The 18942-nt window shown below is 44.5% G+C and overlaps 1 protein-coding gene across 4 annotated transcripts in view; it reads left to right on the top strand.

Moving 5' to 3' along the window:
* Positions 1 to 18942, top strand: part of CTBP2 (C-terminal binding protein 2) — a 142518-nt gene that overhangs the window by 66852 nt on the left and 56724 nt on the right. For 3 of the 4 annotated variants that reach the window (XM_030487765.1, XM_032919959.1, XM_030487767.1), the window contains one exon: positions 12541 to 12700. In XM_030487765.1, the coding sequence (XP_030343625.1) occupies positions 12643 to 12700 (58 nt within the window). In that variant the 5' untranslated portion in view covers positions 12541 to 12642. Of the gene's footprint in view, positions 1 to 2608; positions 2632 to 12540; positions 12701 to 18942 lie in introns of those variants that run through there. The other variant, XM_030487766.1, reaches the window with a different exon arrangement.

The raw sequence follows: 18942 nt of genomic DNA, 5'->3' as shown, positions 1-18942 counted from the left end.
ATGTATATTTTGTGCCTGTCTTTACTTAAGTGTTAAACACTCCTCGTGAGCTATGAGAGCAGAGACCTTCCCCGTGCTCCTTGCAGCTTCTTTGGTTGATATATGGCGTTTTCCCTCCTTTTTGTCAAAGTGTTCTCTGTTCCAGAGATAATGCAATTGCTATGCAGTGCCGTGCAAATACTCTTCTGTATTTGTATCTCTTTTCTATTTAATTATACTGTATAAATGTCCTCGGTAAATTTGATAAGTTGGGTGAAGGATATTGATTTTTGAGTCTCTCTTGTGCAGAGCTCCCTGTACTAGCGGGAGCTGTTTACCAGGCCTATTTCCCAAGGAGGTTTTGAAGGTTCGGCATTCAAGTAGCTACAGGGTAACAAAGGAATTTCTTTCTCTATGCTCCTGATTAGGCTGGTGATTGCAGGGCCATAGAGAAAACAGTAGTGTTGGGGGGGAGGTGTTAAAGCTTTAGACTCATGTCATCTGCAAAAGCAGGTGGAAAGGAAGATAGAGAATAGAGAATAGACCCGTTGCCATCATTCCTACAAATAAAACCTGCTACCAGCTTTGGGAAAAATAGGAGAGGGATGCTCCCAGGGTCGGATGAGGTCCTAGTACAGCAGTGGGCCCTGGGCTTGCAGGCAGGCACCTCACCCCTCTATCACCCATAGCTGATGGCAGAGCAGGATGAGCAGGGAGGCGGAAAGGAGGAGCAGGAATTTGCAGGGTTAAAACGGGAGGACCAAGGGTCTATTTTTAACCACAGTTTTGAATGCGAAGTGTCACCAGTGTTAAAAAAAGCTCCTGGTGAATGGGTAGGGGGAAGATGCACGCAGGAGTGCAAAGCCAGCTGCAGCTTTTGAACTGTGCGCTGGTGGTTGTGAGGAGCCTGCGCACACTTGGTTTGTGTTGATGTTTTAATTTTCCTTTACTCAGTCTGAGGTCTCCCTACTCAGGCAACTTGCTTTAAACCATGCTTAATCCTCAGCCTCTTAGGGCTATTCTTGCTCTTCCAGAGAAATAGAAGAGAAAAATGTAGATATTTGTGCACTGTCTTTCTCATTCTTTTGGAACATAAAATGTTTTCCTTTCCTTTTCTTTTTTTTGTCTGAAAATTGGACACTGATTTTTTTTGCTGGCTAATTTCCATGTATTTCTCATGCAGGATTTTAGCCTTGATCTCTAATGCAGGCCTGTGGCTGTTCTTTCTAAAAGTTTGGTCCCACTGGGGCTTTCATTATAAATCCTTGTATTAAGAAGCAAATTTGCTTCCTGCAAATGCCATCTCTCAGAGCCTGTGGGCTTGGGTGGGCAGCATCCCTGCACCTCTTGTCCATCTACCCTCAGCTCCCCAGGATTTGGGAATCTGGGAATTCCATGTGTTTGCCTGCTTCCTGCATTAAGACGGGAGGCTGGAGCCATTGTGGTCTATCATGTCAGTGATCCGTGGGATAATGCATCCCCAAGTAGTGGCTGTTTCTGTCTATTGTGTCACTGATCTGTGCATTAAAGGGACCCTGAGTAGGTGTTGCAGCAATAAACCATAACAGCTCTATAGGAGCCGTCACAGTTCATTGCATCAATAATCTGTGTATTAAGGCATCCCGAGCAGGCCCCGGCACACAATGGACTGTTATGGCTCCAGATGAGCCTGTATAAATTTAGGTCAATAACCTGAGTGTTGTTAGATCCCAAAATAGCCTTGCTACAGCATGCTGGCAAGGCTCGAAGATGTGTAGATTATGCAAACCTGCAGTGGTTGCAAAGGATATTCTGACTTGCCACTAAAGGTTAGCGGTGAGAGAATTATTTCATCTTATTTATTACTGTTATCTAAACCTCTCTTCACTCACTTGGCTCCCTCCTTCCCTTTCCTTTCACTCCTCTGGAAATTAAACTGTGTGAGCAATGCTGCAAGAGCAGCAAAGGTGAGATGAGAGGGAGAGACAGGGATGGAGGGATGGAAAGAGGCAGTGTTTCACAGCTGAGTCGTCCCAGTGCCGTCCCACATCCCAGTGAGCTCTTTCCCATGGGATATCATGGAAATACTCACACGTTTCCATCCTGACTGCCTGACCCCGTGGAGCTCAGTGTTGTCTAGAGCATGGGTTTTGCACAAGGGGAGGCCAAAGGGCAGGAGGGTCCCTTGAGGCTCCCCAGACCCATTCTCCAAAAGCCACCCGCCATCCTCATCCCTCATGTGTTTCTTGTTCCAAGCTCTCTTTCATCCTTGATGCCCTACGACTGGTCTCTTCTCCTCTCCACCATTCTTAGCATTCTGCTCCTTCCTTCATCTCATCTACCTCAGCCGGGGCCCTTCTGCAGGTAGGTGGTGGGGAGAGGAACGCCTCCAGCACAGGATGGAGAGGCCGGCTCGCATTGTGGGTGTACGCCTGAATGGAGACGTAGTCTTGAACTCTTGAACTCCTTTCTTTTCCTTTTTTTTATTCTTTAGAGTAGAGCTGCTATGAGCTGAAAACAAACAGGACTCACTCCGGTGGAAAGAGATTGTATAGTGGGGACAGATCTCAAACCACAAGAAATGGGGTTTTCCACGTTTCCATTCTGAGACTTTCCAGTTGAGATTTCGCCAGCAGTTGGGCAGCTAAAGATGAATTAGCTGAGCTGTTAAAGGTATTACATGTGTTTCCCCCTTCGGAGACTTGTTAGAACATATTTTCTTCAGTGATAGTGATAAGTGTTACAAATAAACCACAGTTTTGCCCTTTGAATATTCCTTTACACAGAGCATCATCTACATAGAAAAAAAAACCATGTTAAGTAACATGAATAGCTTCAGGCTATTTTATTTCATGTTGCTAAATAAGTCAATGCAGATGAGGACTTTTTATATAAGAGTGCCTTGTAAATGTAAGCACTAACATAAGGGCAAGCTACAACTCCAAAGAGTTAGTAGAGGAGTGTTGCTACTCCTCTTCACTGTTCCCAGTCCAGGCAGAGCTCCCAGGACAGGCTCTTGGAGATTTCATGGAGAAAAAGCTTAAGGTATCTGTGATATAATGAGAAAGTCTTCAAGGCCAGCTTGGACGGGGCTTGGAGCAACCTGCTCTAGTGGAAGGTGTCCCTGCCCGTGGCAGGAGGTTGGGACTGGATGAGCTTTAAGGTCCCTTCCAACACACATCAGTCTGGGATTCTATGATTCTATGACTTGCAGAAGTCTTAAAGAGGACGTGGTCTTTGTTTTAGTGTTGTTCCTATAGGCTTGGGCACCCAAAGGAAAGCACTAACATCCATGGTCTTTTTGGTAGTCTTTGTGTTGTTGTGCTTGCTGTTTTGAACTTTCTGTTAAGGAGGAATTCAGGAGTAACTTGTGAGTATTATGGAATTATATACTATGTACTAATGCTTAATCAAATCCAGACAGAGACTGGCAAGGGACATGGGCTTGGTGCATCGGTGGCACAGAGTCATGGGGAAGGGGAAACTCAAGGCTTGGCAGGGGGAGCATGGGGTGAGTGGCAGGAGGGGGGTACGGAGGTTGGGAGGATGTGGCTCTTGGCCACATGAAGATTTTGGTATGCAGCTCATACTCAGGAAGTTTGGGCACGCTGATTACAAACATACGTATATTTGGAGATGTATAGCAAGATATCTGTCTCTTTCCTAATTTGATTTGTATTTAGATGGAGAGAGGAAAACCACTAAAGCAGGGAAGTGGGTGGCTTTGTGTGGTTTCCTAGCCAGCAGAAGCTGAAAACAGTTTAAAGTTCACATGTAGCAGTATAGTAGTAACTAGAAGGAGATGTCTGAAGGTAAGTGGCCATGTCCTACCTCTTGGCAGTGAGGATGCTTGATTCGCCTTTGTTCAGCTCCAGAGATAGATGAGCTCTCCTCTAGCTCTGGAGGTGGGTGGTAGTGCCATGGCATAATTTTCCAGTTATTCATTTTTGAAACTTGAAGCATAAATTGGTGTTTATGATAGTAAAAAGGATGAACTTTGCTGTGTTGGAGTTAGTGGGGGAAAGAGAATGGAATAAAACCAAACGTTGGAAGCCACAGTAGCTGTGCACCAACGTGTTTAGTTAACCAGGTTTTTTTATCATAGCTATTTCATCTTGTTTTCCTCTTGTCCTTGCTCTTGCTTGCTCATCTCTATACAGCATATGGAAAGGTTGAAAAGTGGCAATTACTAAATGAGGATAGACAGAAACTGTTCTCCAGCAGCTCCAGATGGGAGTTTGCGATGCTGTTCACGGGCTGTGTGTCGGCGCTTCACTCTGCAGTATAAAATGCCCTCTAATGGCCAAGTATCTGCATAACTCATCCAATAAAGCAGCAAATAGTCATTTTTTCTTGGAGTTTCTAATTTGGCTGTGCTGATTTTGGTTCAGGAGCAGCTAAAGGCTTGAGTAGAGGAGAGCTTTTGGTTATCCAGATGTGCAAACAGCAAAGCTTCACCTCGCTCCAGCATTAATCTTTGTAATTAGTGAAAATAAATAATGAGTAATTTAAGGAACTCTGGTAACACACAGAACAAGGTTTTATTTTTCAGCATGACAGGGACCTTTGGAAAATCTATGTTTGTTTATGTATTGTTTCCTTTTGCTTTACTTGAAAAGTTAAAGGTTGTTTCCCAGCCAGTTCTGTGCTATAGCAATATCAGTGTGTGTGTTATCAGCATCAGATACTTAGAAAAACCAGACAAGAGAGGCTGAAGGAGGCCCAGGATTAATTAGCAGATGGATTAGGCACTCTCAAAGCTAAGTGGATAATTTGGGTTCAGCTCCTGGTTATTGTTTTGCCCACCACCAGGCCCCTGAGGGCTGTCAGTGCAGGGTAAGAGCAGAGCATCAACCTGCTTCACTTTCGATGCCAGAGAGATGACAGTTGTTTTCTTTATAGCAATTTTCTTGCTGTCTGTTTCAGTTGCTTGTTTGTATTTTAGCTTTAGGAATGAACAGAGTGCCAGTTCTGGTATTTCCTAGTTGTACTTGAAAATTCAGAGAGGATCTGCATAGGGCTGTTACTGCTTGACAAGGGAGAATGCCTGGTTCTTCTATGCTCAAAGTCAAGAACTCATCACTAATGTTGTAAAATAAAACTGAGGGGAAAAAGAAATGTTAGAAAATAAAATAGGTATCTCACTCCTCTCTCCTTTGTACCACTGTGGCAACTTGTATATTGTTATTTCAGTATCACAGAATCCCAGATTGGTTTGTGTTGGAAGGGACCTTAAAGCACACCCAGTTCCAACCCCTGCCACGGGCAGGGACACCTTCCACTAGAGCAGGTTGCTCCAAGCCCCTGTGTCCAACCTGGCCTTGAACACTGCCAGGGATGGGGCAGCCACAGCTTCTCTGGGCACCCTGTGCCAGCGCCTCAGCACCCTCACAGGGAAGAACTTCTCCTTCACCAGTAGGTCTTCCTAACATCTTTCTGGCTACAGAGAACCCAATCTGGAGCACAATTTGTAACCTGAAATATGACTCTTAAAGAAACTTTAAAAAAATATCCAATTCCAAACAAAAATGTCTGTCTTGACTTATGCATCATTAAAATGGAGAGGAAGACACGCTGCAAAAACATGTCTGTCTTTCCTTTGAAGGGTATATATATATGTGCGATTCTACTTTTAGTGAGTCAACAAGTAGCTTTGGTGGCATAGAACCGATGAGGGGTACTCACTGTGACTTTCAAGGGCTGAAAGGAATGCAGGATCAGGCCCTTTATGTTGTCTTTGAAGCCTTATTATTTTAACACAGTCTGTATCGTGTTGCATAATGTTTTAAGATGTGGTCTGCATCGTTCTGTAGCGCGTTTAATTTAGCAGCAGATGTGCAGGCTCATATGCCATTATGGTACATTTTGTTCACTCATATAATAGCAAGTTCCTCAGAATTGTTACCAGTTCTTCAGCACAAGACTCCTACAGCATGTTATTCTCCTTTTCTGTATGGCGAAAAGCAGAAGAGCTCCTTATTTGCCATCAGCAGGTGCTAACGTGGGAGTGCCAGCTCTCCGTGAAGCACGTTTAACCTGCTGTGTTACTGCTTTCCCTGCCAGCTTTTGGGGGAAGGCACCAGGTAGGAAGTGGAGGGGCAAGACTTTGGTGTTGGGTTTTGCAGCAGCTAAAAAGCAAGTCTAAAAAGGCAAAGTCCAGGGCAGGCTGGACGGGGCTTGGAGCAAGCGGAAGGTGTCCCTGACCATGCCAGGGGGTTGGAACTAGATGAGCTTTAACGTCCCTTCCAACCCAAACCAGTCTGACATTCAATGAAATAGCATTTATTTTCACCCATGGCATCATCCAGTCGTTCCCACAGAGAGGCCTTAATGCAAAACATCACTGAACATTCTGCAGCAGCAAAATCATACTAATGACTAGTAAAAACATGAAGCCCAATTGAGAAAGGTTTTGTAGCAAGACTCCTGCCTTCGCTGTTTTGTGGGTGCTGAGGGTCCATGGGGGGATGCAGGCTACTGGGAGACTGTCGCGATTTAACCCTAGATGGCAACTTCAGCCCCGTGCAGCCTCTTGCTCATAATCCCTCCTGAGGGATGGGGAGAGAATTGGAAGGGAAAAGTGAGAAAACTCATGGGTTGAGATAAAGACAGTTTAACAGCTAAAGGAAAAGCCACGCACACAAGCAAAGCAAACAAGGAATCCATTCATCACTTCCCATGGTCAGGCAGGTGTCCAACCATCCCCAGGAAAGCAGGGCTCTGTTATAGGTAAAAGTGACTTGGGAAGACAAACACATCACTCCCAATTGTCCCCCCCTTCCTCCTTCTTACCCAGCTTTATATACTAATCATGATGCCATATAGTGTGGCATATCCCTTGGGTCAGTTGGGGTGAGCTGTCCTGGCTCCAGCCCCTCATGAAATCCCAGTCTGCTCGCTGGTGGGGTGAGGAGCAGAGAAGACCTTGACTCTGTGCAAGTACTGCTCAGCAATAACAAAACACTCTCGTATGATGAACACCGTTTAAAGCACAAATCCAACCATAACCTCATAGCAGCTGCTGTGAAGAAAGTTAACTCTACCCCAGCCAAACCCAGCACAGAGCCTGGCCCCGAGGTGTGATTTACAGCCTAGGTAGTTCTCCCAGAAACTGGGAAAAATCCTTTTGGTTACTTCTCCCCTAGCATCCTGTTTCCCATGCAGTGGCTGATGGTGTTTAATAGAGCGAGAGAAGTCCGAACCCCGGCCACACAGAAACTGTGTGATTCCTATTCCCAAGTGTGAGGGTTTACATCCTTCAGGCCTTTAAAAACCCCAACTATTTTATATTTGGGCTAATGAAAATCTATGTTGGTTCTCACTACCCATATAAATGTTTAATCTGTTTCTGGTTCCTGCTGGGCTATCGGGCTTAATGGTGTCTTGACACTCTGAGCTCCCCGTGTTGTTTTATTGTGCTTTAAAAGAAATCACCCAAAAAAAAAGATCTCAATAAGGATCCTGTTGTCTGTCCCTTCCATGTGCTTCCCTCCTCCCCTGCAGTAGTGCCAGTGCTTTAGAGAAAGGAGAAGGTGATGAGGACTGAGCAGTGGCATTGCACTTGTGGGTGTGCTGCTGGCACAGGGAGGAGGGATGACAGAGTGTTCACAGTGTTCCTCCTGCATTGTACCATCTCCTTTGTCCGCTTCCCTCCCCTGTCATTATCTCCATGTGTCTCCTTCATTCTTTCTCCCTGCATTGCCTTTCTTACATGGAACTCCATTTCCCAGCCCCTCCTGCCCTTCCCACCAGCTGCCGATGTCTGAAGTGATCAGCAAGGGAAATGGCCAGAACAGTTAGCACGCGGTGATGCTCACGCAGGGCTGAAACAGTTCACAGCTCTGAGGGCTGTTCTTGCATTGAAATCTCAGTTCAAGTGCATTGAGCTTTGGAAAAGTGGATCTTAATGCAAAGGAGGACGAAGGAGAGCAGCCCTTGGCATTGGTGGGTGCTAAGTTCACAATTACTTGGGCATCCTGGTCTGCTTCCAGCTGAGAGGACTGATGTTCTGCAGTAACCATGAGCACAAAACCTTCGCCAGGAACCTCTCCTTTCTTGGGAGCCTAGGAAATATGTGATGGTATCATCAAAACGTTCGGGCTGGATTTTCCCTTGTTTAAGGAGTTGTACATGTGGAAACCCAGTTTAGAGGAAGGACAGAGATTTTCCTTTGCTCTTTGGAAATGGAAGCTTTTTCAGTTTGTGGAGCTCAGAGTTTCCTGTAGTAGAGAATCTCCATTTTGTTGATGCCATATTTCATAGAGGGTAGAAAATGTAGTTGGAAATCGTGAGCAACAGGTTTGTGACTCCACTAAGGGCCTGGGAGTGTGCACATGCTTTTTTTGATTGTTCAGAAAGATGCTTGTGTTTGAAGTTAAAGAGGAGTCTCACTTAACCTACAACCAGGTACGCACTGGCAGAAGTGGTGCCTTTGTGCCGCTTGTTCATTCATGCCTCGGTAGGCGGCAGTTGTGGTTTTATTAAGCCCTAGCTGATGAGCTGTGTTTTGGGCAGGACTCTCAGGTGTGGTTTTATGATGGTTTACCAAAGCCTGTGGTGCTACAGTGGGGCTGTGCATTTGCATCAGTGTCTGCCTGTCACAAAATGAGGTGTAAGGATCAACATTCCACTTTCCTGGGGCTGTGCACAGGGAGGGAATGTGTGAGACATGGTTTTGCCCAGAGCATAGGGAAGGGGGGCTCTAAATCACCTGCTGGGTGCCACTGTGGTTTGATGACAATGTATGTGATGGATGCTCTAAAACAGATGTTGCCCATACCTAAATAGGGCCAACAAGAAACCTGGAAGAGGAGCTTTGGACAAGGCCCTGTAGGGACAGGCCAAGGGGAATGGCTTTAACCTGCCAGAGGGGAGATTGAGATGAGCTCTTAGGCAGAAGTTCTTCCCTGTGAGGGTGCTGAGGTGCTGGCACAGGGTGCCCAGAGAAGCTGTGGCTGCCCCATCCCTGGCAGTGTTCAAGGCCAGGCTGGACACAGGGGCTTGGAGCAACCTGCTCTAGTGGAAGGTGTCCCTGCCCGTGGCAGGGGGTTGGAACTGGATGAGCTTTAAGGTCCCTTCCAACCCAAACCAGTCTATGTGCTCCTGTGCTACCTACTTATGCCGTAGTAAGATGATAGAACAGTGCTAGTTGCGAGAGAGCTTAGCAAACAACACATTCTTTGCCAAGTCCTCTTTGTCTTATTTTTGTCTAACAATGCCTCCTATTTTGGAAAATCACCTTTTCTTTATTCATGCTTCCCATCAAAAGCAGGAAAAATAAACCCTAATGCAGCTTTCTCTGCTCTCATTTTCTGGCTCGTAGATTGTGGTATTTAACGAGCAGTAATAAGCTATTTAAATGCGTTATGTCAGGATTGGGGTTTTTTTCCCCCTAAAACAGTATATTCCTTCTTTAAATAAATAAATAACTTCTGGGCTATCATCATGTCCGAGGGTTTTCAAGGAAATTTACATTTTGAAAGACGCTGTTGGAGGCTAACACGGCCATGCAATTACTGTATGTAAATCACTTCACTTGTTTCCTAATCTTGCTGAAGATGAAGTACTTCTTGTGCATGCGCCTGCCTCCCTCAAATTTCCTTACACAATGAGGTTTCCTTGTATTTTAATTGCTGACCATGAGTTTTGTTCTGCTGAGTCTGATTGTATTTATTTTATTGTAAGGGGACATTTAGCCTTTGAGATGGGGTTGGATGTAGAAATCATTGAGAATAGATTGAAGTTAGGTGTGCATCTAATTGCATCCTCCATCCTGCGAATGGAAGAACTGGTTTCTTAATTGCAGCTTCCTACAGGCTGGAGAATATGTGCTTGTTTCTGTGGCCCACATATCTGCTTTTCTCCATTTTATCCATTCCTGCCAAATCCTGCTCGGAAGCTCCTGCCACATATTTAATACATCTTCTGAGTTGGGCTTTTATTTCTGGTTAATACCATCATGGGCACCTGTCAGACCAAGATGGAATAGTTAACATCATTAGAAAGGAGTTCAGTTACAGGCATTATGTTAAGCTATGTGGGGTTCTGATAATATGAACAATAACTTCTCTGATTGTTATTAGTTTCTTTTGTAGAAAGTATTCCTCCAGGGAATAATGCAGGGAATTGAGATGACAGGAGGAAAAAACCTGTAATGGACGCATTTGTCCATCAGAAAATGTACTCTGTCAAAATTAAATACACTTTGGATATTGATTTTGTTTGGAGAAGAAAGGGGAAAAGAGTTGCGGCCCCAACATAACGAACCATTTGAGCGTTTTCAGAGCAAAATACTAACTTCTTCTCCCCTACCATGACTTTTTAATGACCTGGTATTTCTCCCTGAAAGCAGAGTGGGATGTAATAGAGGTAAAAATTCATGCGTATACTTTTAAATATTCATTGTGGAAATGCTGTTATCTGCTCCGGCTTTAGCTACACTAACAGTTTAATCCTCGTCGTAAGAAATATTTTGACTGTAACAAGCTTCTGCCTCTGGAATTGAAGTTTTCAGCTTCTTTTAGAATGTTGCATTAATTATTAATAGGAGTGGGAATCGTGCTCTTTAGCATCCTTATGCTTAAAAAAAAAAAATCAATTAATTATTGCTATAAATCTCAGAGATTACGCTGCAGTCGCGCTGCTGGGAAATTGGCCATTAACTACCAGGAAATCACCCATCTTCCCTTAGTCAGAATTCAGTTGTACCAACACAACCCTTTTCCTTTCAGAAATTAACTATCAAAGTGATGCATAATTGATAACCATTTATAATAATAACAATAATCTCCATGAAATTGTCATCTCGGTATGCGGCGGCTTTGTTAGAGCCTTTACCCCTGGTGTGCTCAGCCTGGGCTGTCGTGTTTGTTAACTGTGTTTGCTGGGAAGTTATTGCTTTGCTGGTGTATTTTTAGGAGAGCTCTGTGCTGTTGCAGAGGAATAAAACACAAGGTAGAAATGCCTGACTGGACTGTGTGAATCTGAAGAAGCTGACGTGTTTCCAAAGGATGGGTTAAGCGTTGCTATTGCAGCTCTACATAAAGGGAAGCAGAAGTTGAGGTTACAGACATTGCCCAGGGTAAACTTTTGGGCATCAGCCTGGATTGTCCTGGTTTTCAGCATCTTCTTCTTGTGTTTGCTATATTTTATGTGAACCCGGTGGGTTTTTAGTTTGTCGCGAAAATTTTGCTTGCAAATAAGGCAGTGTGAAAATTCAGCCACCACAGAAGTGCTGTTTGGGGGTCAGTTTGAACAAGTGGTACAAAGTTTGTGGTTATTGCTGGCTTTCCAGAATTTATTTGGGGTTTTTAGTACTTCATAGGCAGAGTGGTTAAGTGTATCGCACACTCAACCTGTGTAGGCAGAGTGTATCACACAGTGAGATACAGATGGCCACTCAGGAGAGGGTTCTTGCTGTGCTTGCGCTTGTGCCTATCTTCTTTCTCTTCCCTCTTCCCTCCTTGTAAGGCCTCTAAATAGTGGTGGTGGTTTGCTTTGTTTCCAGAAATCACAGCTTTCCACTAATTCTGCTCTTTTTTATTGCCTTTAAGTGGGCTTAAAAGGGTGGTGGATGGCTGGGGGAGGGCAGGAGTCTCTTGAGCAGGATGCATCCCTGGAAGGTTCGTAGCTCTTATCAGGGTCATCTGTCTTCACCTTAAAATATGAAAGAGGATATTGAATCACTGGTAATACAACTTGGTAAAAAAAACTAGTGCATATAGTATTGAATTGTTTGAATTCCACTGTCAGCATGAGGTCTTCTCTTGTATGTCTTGATTCATGAATGCTGTTGTGGAACTTGCTTTGAAAAACTCATAGCTGTTGGGTAAAAGCGCCACCACGGAATGTTCAGGGTCTGCAGCCTGAGCTCGGGTCGATCGTTCAGGGATTAAACAAACCTTTGGCTCTCTGTAGGAATAAAAGACCTGAGAGGATCCATTTAGGGTCTTCCTCTGTGTCACCAACATGCAGAGAAGCCTGCAGCTCTTGTCCCTTTGTAGAGCATTTGTTATAAACCAGCTACACATTCTGCTTTATGGATTGCTTTATTTCATTAGCATTTAAAAGTGTGTACACTAGAAATGGCAGCTCTGGCACCCAAAGTTTAATGTTAGCCCTTCATGTATCAAGGTAAGAACAGGCTATGGTGGCCGCTGGAATATGTATCAAGGTCTTATTGCAAATTTAAGGTCCATTGATGACTTTTACAGGGCAGGGCTTAAATAAGGCATGAAAGTGGTTTGTGTCTATATGTGTGAAAGTACTGGAAGAGCAAAAGCTGCTTTCCCTCTTTTATGTACTCTCTAATAATCTTTCAGTGTCTGTGAGCCTACGAAATAGCTGAATGGATTTTATCTGCTAGGAATAGGGTTTTAAGACAGAAATAAAACCAGGAAGGCCATACCACGCTTCGGCAGCTCTTGTGTACAATGCTGTGTTTTCTGTCTGCAGGGAGGATAAAGGGCCTGCAAGCTTGATTTGCAGTATAAGATGTGTGACTGATGGGATACCAAGATTGGAGATGGGGAGGTCTCACCTGATGTGCTGGAAATCCTCATGAACCCTTTTGTTCCTCTGCAGGATCAACAGTGGCGGTATGCACGCCGATTCCTGTGAATTTTCCTAAGTTCCTGGGGGACTGCTTTGCTTTTTGAATCAGGAAGTTGCAAAATACCCTCAAGAATGGCACTTGTGGATAAACACAAAGTCAAGCGGCAGCGACTGGACAGAATCTGTGAAGGTAAGAGCATGCTCCAGTTGTTCTGTAGAAGCTGACACATGGTTAAGGTAGAATATCTAATTTTGCCTTGCTTTTCACAGCACTTAGACAAAGAGATCCAGATCCAGGACTAGGTCCCCCATCCTCTCTTTTGGCTCAAAATACAGTCATGCTGTTGTTGAAACATTGGGAAGGGATGTACTGGTTACTTATTTGAGTCGTCTGCAGACCTGTGATCAGAGTTTTTGTTTCGTTACCAGGTCTCCTCCTTTTATCCTGGTTTGTACTGAAATGATCTAGTCAGTCCCAGTTTGAAACATGGCTTAAACTTACACTGTCTTTAGGAAAGCGTTGTGCTCTATAGGATGTGCTGCTTTCTGGAGGCCTCCTCTTGCTAGAGAAAGAGCTGGAACACATCACTGGTTCTGTCATTCTTCCTTCCCACTCCAGTTGCAGTGTCCAAGACAAGTGTCCCTCAGGGGCTGTGAAAGTAGATAATCCTGTAATATTGACTGTCATTCTGTGAGAAATAGATGGAGAATTTAAAAGTAGTTGTCGAAGCCTTTCTTATGGGTTTGGGCATATATTTGGAACAGCTTTTCTTCCATTGGTGTGTGGTGATAAGGCAGATGTGCTGTAAATCACTCTGCTGTGAATCGCTTTTTATTAATAGCGTGTTATCCTGTCACAGCCCAGGTGACTTTTACTTTCTACTTCAGTTTCCCAGCAGAAAAAGGTTTTAGGTAATGCTTTATATTGCAGTTCACATAATGTAAGTTACTTTACATCAGGTGATGGCAAACAAGCTTTGACTTTTTGATGTGCACTAATGATTCTCCTATGCAGACCAACATTCATGCAAGTTTTACCATCAGCAGCAAAAGCAGAATGGAGATTTATTTTAGGATGAATATCTTAAGTTATGTCTCTTTTTAAAGAGTTCTGGTGTTCATCTGCTCTTAAGGAGATAGACAGGGGCCTGCAGTGTAGCAATTTGCAGTATTGAATGCCAATGAGGTGAAAGTGCAGAGCTCACAGGGGAGTTGCACCGTGTCCACTGGAGCAGAAGGTGTGGGGCTTTGTGGGGTTTCCAATGAGTATAAAATGTTGATCAGCAGGACTGGGTGTTTTTTGCCTTGATTTTGTGTGTTATATATTGCTTACTTTCCACTACTGTTGCTTTAAATGTATCATGAGTTACTTAGCCCTTTTAATTTTGCTCTGTTAATTTGGGGAGGATGAGGCAAAGCAGAGAAGATGAAAGTTAGGAAGAAGTGTCCAGGGTACGCTGCAGTGAGGAGCTGCCGATTTCTCCTATTGAATGTCATAAACACTCAGGTGTAGTTTGCTATCTCATCTTCAAATTTTACTTTGAACTTGACTTTAAAGAGTTGTATCAGCTGAGCCTGGCTTTTCAAAAGCTGCCTGCCTGGTTTGATGTTTACCATCAGATCTAGTTGCTGAGTGTACAAGAAATTCAAAAGGATCATACGACAAACCTGCTAACGGAGCTTTAGATGTGATTGAAGTTTAGATTATTTTCCTCTGATGTATGGGCTTTTTTCTTCTGTCGTGGTCAAAAGATATTCTTTTTCTAATGTGTAAATGTGTAGAAGACATCATAACTTTTTAAAGTATACTTTGTCATTTGCGACTTGTTTTGTAATTTGATTGAAATGTTGGGATTTACTGTTGTAAAACGTTGTTGTGTGGTATTTATAAGCAATAGATTAGGACTGAGGGTAAGCAACGTTGTAAAGAATATCTTGAAAAATGACAAAAGCTTAGGATTTGCCAAAATACTCGACTTGTAGGACAGCAATATACTATACTGTCATCTCTGATGGCTATTTTTTACTATAGGTTCCTAATTTTGGATTATCATAGAATCCCAGATTGGTTTGTGTTGGAAGGGACCTTAAAGCTCATCCAGACCCAAGCCCCTGCCACGGGCAGGGACACCTTCCACTAGAGCAGGTTGCTCCAAGCCCCTGTGTCCAACCTGGCCTTGAACACTGCCAGGGATGGGGCAGCCACAGCTTCTCTGGGAAAAGTCTGTGCCAGCGCCTCAGCACCCTCACAGGGAAGAGCTTCTGCCTCAGAGCTCATCTCAATCTCCCCTCTGGCAGGTTAAAGCCATTCCCCCTTGTCCTGTCACTACAGACCTTGCCCAAAGCCCCTCTCTGGATTTCCTGCAGGCTCTCTGTAACTATTGGAAGCATAAGATTACAGCATAGTGAAGCACTGAAGAGGGGCCATTCCAGCTGCTGGGAAAACACACTTTGAAAAAAAAAAATGAACATTTCTTGTGGTTGTACCTTAAAGGTGTATGGAATAATCAGTGAAAGATGGTGAGAAATTAGGGAACTACTTCAGCAAGACTGAGAAGAGGAGTCTTTGCTATCAATCTTGCTGAAGCACTTGTGCAACTTTCCTCCTTAAAAAGTGACTGTGATACAAAACTGTATTTGCTTGACAAACAGCTAAATGTTTTCTGGTCTGCAGGTGGATTTCTGTGCTTTTTATGAAGTTGCACATACTGTACCATGCCTTTTACTATTCACAACACAAACCCTTGGAGAGTTTCCTAGGAATGGACTTTATTCCGTGCAGCAGGATGGCGGCAGGTCTGGAGGTTAAATACCCTCGGGCTATATGTTGGAATCACTACTCACACTGCCAAAGGGGTTGTTCTTCATACAGGCTCACTAAAAACATAACTAGTCACATGTTGGAGGAAATAGCTGACAAACTGTCATGGTGTTAAAAGAGTACATTAAGAAGCTGCACTGTTTGTGTTACTCTGTTAAACGTGCATCTGGCATGGAAAAAATAATCCAAGCCATACAAGGAGGTGGAATCTTTGAAAACGCTGGTTCATGGCCTTTATAGGCAGGTTTATGAGTTTTCCAGGAAGAGAAGCAGTTCAGCCTCACTGCATTACTCAGCTTGACCAGTTCCTCTGTGTTGTTTTAATATATATATTAATGACATGTTTGTATGACGGCGTTACTTCTTGCTCGAAGCAGGCTCTTTAGAAGGTGACCTTTTTGCACCAGGTAACTCTATAGAAAAACACAGGTGGGATAAGGGTGCAGGCTTGAGGGAATAAAGGAATTTTAGGGCAACAGCCTGCAGTAAAGACATTTAGAGCAGTCTGTTAAGAATTAAGTGGGTTTGTGGTGCCTGTCCGAACGCAGCGATGTCGGAGTGTGCTCGCAGTGATCTTGGCTCACCCATCTCTTTCTTTTCTGGTTGTCCCAGAGAGTTTGGGTGCCTGCTCTGTAACTGGATCCATGTGGATGGAAAGATGTACCCAGTGAATGGCTGGGGCTTTTGAAATTAGTATACACAGAGTGGTTTATATAATTCCTGTTTGTGGAATTGTGTCTAATTACATAGCGGGTCAAAATATGCTTTGGAGGTGGAGCTCCTGGTGCTGGGTTTAGTTAGGCTTGTCCTGCACCCCCTAGTTCAGATCCTGTTCCCATTAGCTTGTAATTTTGCCACATTGGAAATTCGTTTGAGCTGAAATTTTCCATTCCATGATGAGTTTTTTACCTCGGGGCGGATTTAAAAATAAATAGAAGTTGCAGCAAAACTTGTGGAGCCATGTCTGAGTGGGAGATGGAGAGGGGTGTTTTTCTGTGTTTGAAACAAACCAGAGCTGCACTCCTGCACTCCCAGCTGTACCTGCCTGCTCTGTTTTGGCTAAAAAGGGTCTGAATCTTGCTGTGGTGCCCGGAGTGTGCCTGGTTTTGTTCCCAAATCTGGGGCAATTTCTCAGCCTTTGAGGGAAAGGAAGGGAGAGATCATCTAACGCAGCTGGGGGTGATGTCTTGTGCTCTGTAATGCTCCTCCCAGCGCAGGGGTGGTGGGGGCAAGGTGGGGACCTGTGCCAGAGCACAGGGGGAGCAGCAGGGTTAGGGGAGATGAGAGCAGTCAATTGGATTAAGGAGGCAGGACAGAGCCTGTGTAAGGAAGGTGAGAGCAGGAGTTCAGACAACTGGCCCTCAAACTTAGGTGCTGCAAGAAATAAGGTTACCCTTCTAACCTTCATAAACACCCACATTTTAATTTGTTATGATGGTCTCCAATTGCATGATACTATAGATATATGTGTTATTTCCCCTTGTCTTGTAAGCCTGGCAGTTTCCTCCTGTTCTTCCCAGCCTCCTCTGCTTCCCTCTGGGCAGCAGAGAGTGAGTGAAGCTCCAGGTTGAGGATAAACCGTGGGAGGCCCCGCTAAGATGACAGAATGTGGGCAAGATGTGCAGTATTGCAGGTATGCTGTTTCCTTGCTTCTTTGCTGAAGGGAAGGTTCAGCTTCAGAATCCAGCCACAGACAGTTGTGCCTCTGATCAAGGTGGGTTGTTGCAGTGTGTGACTCACACAGCAGCAATTTCAAGCCATCAGCAGCAATAACCCTCAGGGCAGAAGCTTAACTGCCTTTCGTTTAGGAAACAACAACAGAGAGACATTAGGTGTCATTTTTTCTGTGCTGCCTGTGGCAGCACAATGTATCCGTCAGCGTCTCCAAGCAGCCCAAGCTCAGAAGACCGTGGCATTTGGGGTGCATGGCATTCATTGTGGACCCAGTGCTCATACGAGGCATTCCTGTGCAAGGAAATAACTTGAAGCATCACTTTTCCTGCCCAGTCAGTTGCTTGCTCTGCTGTTCTTTATCCTGTGCTTCTGTGCATATGGTTAAAAAGATATTGAATAATACTGGGAGCTAGACAGGGAATGAGGAGCAGCCCTGCACAGTTGTTTGGGAACAGCCTGGCTGGGAAGCTGGAGGAGAAGGTGCTATGACAGTGTGTAGGGTTGTGCTGTCACGTCCTCATGAAACATAGAAACTTAAGAGTTTCTATGTTAAGGCAGTAGTGGTGGCACATCCAGATAAAGGATAGATGTGTCTTGTTTGTATGTAAAACATGAGTTTCCCACCACCACTGAATTCCTCTCTGACGATCCCACGTGCTGCCTCTGCTCCATACCAGGATGCTCTCCTGCTATCTTCAACACCAGTGCCATCAAATTTTAATGCCTGGCTTTATAGGTTAAAGTATGCACTGACATTTATGAGTCAAGCTTTCGACACACCCCGCAAAAGTGGCAGCCCTGAGATGGACAAGAAGCAAAGAGGAAAAAGTAATTGCAAGACCAAGTGATCCCAGACATTTTCTGATAGAGTTTTTGCTTCAGGATTTGTCATTATCCAGTGGGAAATCTTGTCCTTAAGTGTCACTGTGAGCCACCAAAGCCGCCTGTACTTTGCAAAACAGCAGAACTGTTTGCAATGCCATTCCCGTTCTTTGTTTTCTTTCAGGTCCTTTGATATGTCTAATGGCTGATAAACGCCAGCAGATCACCTAATTCTTTTCAGTGCTTAATGTGTGAGTCACTTGGCTTTTTGACTTACTGACTGACTTACACTCTGAGTGGCACCCTAGTGTCCTTTCTGGATGAGGCTTCTCTGGTCCTACCCATAATTCGTATTTCCTGTAGGAATTCCTTGAGTATTTGCCTTCCAGTCACTATAGTATCTATGCGTGGCCTTAAGTCTCCACATAGCCTTGTTTATCAGTGGGAGTGGAACACCACCGATGCCTCTTGGATAGGTCTAAGTCCTTTGACTCAATGGTTTGCTGTGAAAACCTGGAATAAGCACCTTCCTGTGATACGCCAGCCAGTTGGGATGGTGGTTTTCTCTCCGCTCTCATGTTTCCCCATTGACTTTGTGGCTATTCAAAGGGAAAGGAACAGAAGCCCCTGCGTGATGTACTCGCATTTTCAGGCTGAAGCAGGAAACTCAGGATGAGCTGGGAATCGCCTTTGTTCCTCCAGTAGCCAGTTGGGTTGATTGCTCCTTGTTTGTTTGGTGTCTGCTGCTTGCTGGATTTTGACAAAGCGCTCATTAAGGAGGATGCTCTGCAGAGTTCACAGCATAGAGCACCTGATGCTTAAAACAAAGTATGTATGAGCTCAAAAGGAGCTGACATCAGCAGCAAATCGCACGCATCCTGCAGCAGTCGAGACAACTATGGCATTGGTGCTGCACATGGTAGGTATGTATCTGGTCATTGCTCTGAGTTACTGAGTCGGGGAACTCTCCCAACTGGAGCTGCTGAACCATCCATAAACAACCCAAAATCCAGAGGATTTTCTGCTGAATTAGTGGTCTGGGTTTCTTGCCAAAGGTCCAGTAGGATGGGGGGGGGGGATGCTGGGGGCCAGAATGCAAGCAAAGTGAGGAGTGG

The sequence above is a fragment of the Strigops habroptila genome, chromosome 5 (assembly GCF_004027225.2).
Source record: "Strigops habroptila isolate Jane chromosome 5, bStrHab1.2.pri, whole genome shotgun sequence".
In the NCBI taxonomy this organism is placed as follows: domain Eukaryota; kingdom Metazoa; phylum Chordata; class Aves; order Psittaciformes; family Psittacidae; genus Strigops; species Strigops habroptila.
This window is presented reverse-complemented; position numbering and strand designations above follow the sequence as displayed.